The following is a 1,762-nucleotide window of genomic DNA, read 5'->3' as shown; positions in this document are numbered from 1 at the left end:
AGTCGCCATAAAAATAAGTAGTAAAGTAAAGTAAAAATATCAGAAAAATCTACTTGAGTACAGTAACGAAGTATTTGTACTTCATTACTTCCCATCTCTGGTGTAGAGGCAGCCGCTCTGAGATCAAGCCCAGTTATAGTGGATTAGAAACAGCTGGATTTTAGCTACAGCCTTTGACTAGGCCGTTCCGACCTCAGCTGCCATGCAAAACTGTCCCTTTTAGCCCAGAATATGTTTTATTTAAGGGCTTACTTCTGTATCCCTCAGCATGATGCTGCCACCACCACAAATAGATGGGATGTGGCGTTTAACTACGGTGATGATTTTATAGCTTCAAACCAAGGACATATTTGGAGAATATTAGCTAATCAAACCTTGAAGGCAGCGCTGATAAAAAAAAGAAAAAAAAGGACTTCCAACTGGACTCTTTATGAGCAGCAATAAGCGACCTTCGACCTGCTGCAGAACAACATGGCTGTCGTTAAGTTTCTGCTTCAGGCTTCTTACCTGATAGTACAGCAGCTGCATGGAGTTCACCTGGAGCTCATGTTGTTTCGCTCCCACCCACTAAGAAACACAAAGACAGGCGGATATCAATCAATGGTTTAGTTTCCTGCTTTCTGGGTATCTGTTCAGTTACTCACCACTTGGTAAAGCGAAGTGACAAGAACCCCCAGCGTGGCAAACACCATCCCCAAGAGATTAAAGCGGACATCATAGTAAGAGTTTAGTATCACCCCTAAAGTTATAGGCACCTGGAAGTACAGATTATTACAGTTATTTAAAGAAAAGAGCAAATTCCCACAGGAAAACGGCTGATTTCCCTCACTAGCGTTAGCTTAATCTTCGTGGAGAAGGTCTTCTTGTAGTAAGTGGTCTGGATGAGGATGATGACGGGCGTGGTCATGGCTTTGGCCAGCTGGTATGTTCCTATTGTGTTGTTCTGCAGGGAGAGGTTGGTGAAGGCCACAAACCCACAGAAGCTGAGCGCCAACCACATGATCCTGCGCACCTGGAGGCTCTTCGGAGAGAAGATGTCAATTTTCTGGAAAACGTAGAGTCCCAACCAGGTGACCACAAAATGCACCAGGGTGAGGGTCATGTTGGGGAAGCGGTAGTGGACATAGATCCACTTGTTGATGAAGACGACGCAGATGGAGGAAAACAGGTTGACCAGCAGGCCGGCGATGATGCGCCTGTTGGCTGAAAAACCAAAGAGCTGCCCGGTCATGGTTCCTGATGTTCCCGAGCTCAACTTTTCCCAGGAAGGATTTGATAGGCTCAAAATCACAGACTAGAAACAGAAAAAAAAAGTGAAAAGTTAGTGAGCTGACCCCTAGGGAAGAATAAATAATAAAAAGTGGCATTTTCAAATGTTAAAGAAGAGATAGGAAAACTATTTCCACATTTATGCTAAAGGATGGATGACTGCTACAACATCTGGATGGAAGGGGAACAGGAAACACATTTGATGTAATTCATCTTTCACACATTAAGGTGGTAAATAAAGTCTAAAACTACAAAAATGTTCTGTACTATAAATAAGAAAAAACAAAAACAGGAAGACATTCAAACCAGAGCTTTGCTCCTTAAACACCTCACAGATCAAAGCTCTGGTGTGAATAATGTCTTCCTGGGTTATTTTCTAGCTTTAAGTTAGAGTGGCTCAAGTTATCCTGAGCTGTCTCTTTAGTTGTGCTGCTATAGGCTTAGACTGCTGGAGGACTTGGAGATCACTTTATATAATTCTGCATTCTCAATT

General features: G+C 42.8%; 1 protein-coding gene across 2 annotated transcripts in view; it reads right to left on the bottom strand.

The window, feature by feature from the left end:
• The window catches only part of slc35e3 (solute carrier family 35 member E3), a 10,095-nt gene extending 8,805 nt beyond the window's left edge, over nucleotides 1-1,290 (bottom strand). The window contains exons 1-4 of one of the 2 annotated variants that reach the window (XM_015383931.1): nucleotides 1,013-1,290; nucleotides 830-943; nucleotides 645-755; nucleotides 508-567 (exon numbers count right to left, since the gene is read on the bottom strand). In XM_015383931.1, the coding sequence (XP_015239417.1) occupies nucleotides 508-567; nucleotides 645-755; nucleotides 830-943; nucleotides 1,013-1,231 (504 nt within the window). In that variant the 5' untranslated portion in view covers nucleotides 1,232-1,290. Of the gene's footprint in view, nucleotides 1-507; nucleotides 568-644; nucleotides 756-829 lie in introns of both variants that reach the window. The other variant, XM_015383930.1, reaches the window with a different exon arrangement.
• Nucleotides 1,291-1,762: the final 472 nt, after the last annotated feature.

Source organism: Cyprinodon variegatus, unplaced genomic scaffold (genome assembly GCF_000732505.1).
Source record: "Cyprinodon variegatus isolate N-32 unplaced genomic scaffold, C_variegatus-1.0 Scaffold298, whole genome shotgun sequence".
Classification (NCBI taxonomy): domain Eukaryota; kingdom Metazoa; phylum Chordata; class Actinopteri; order Cyprinodontiformes; family Cyprinodontidae; genus Cyprinodon; species Cyprinodon variegatus.
This window is presented reverse-complemented; position numbering and strand designations above follow the sequence as displayed.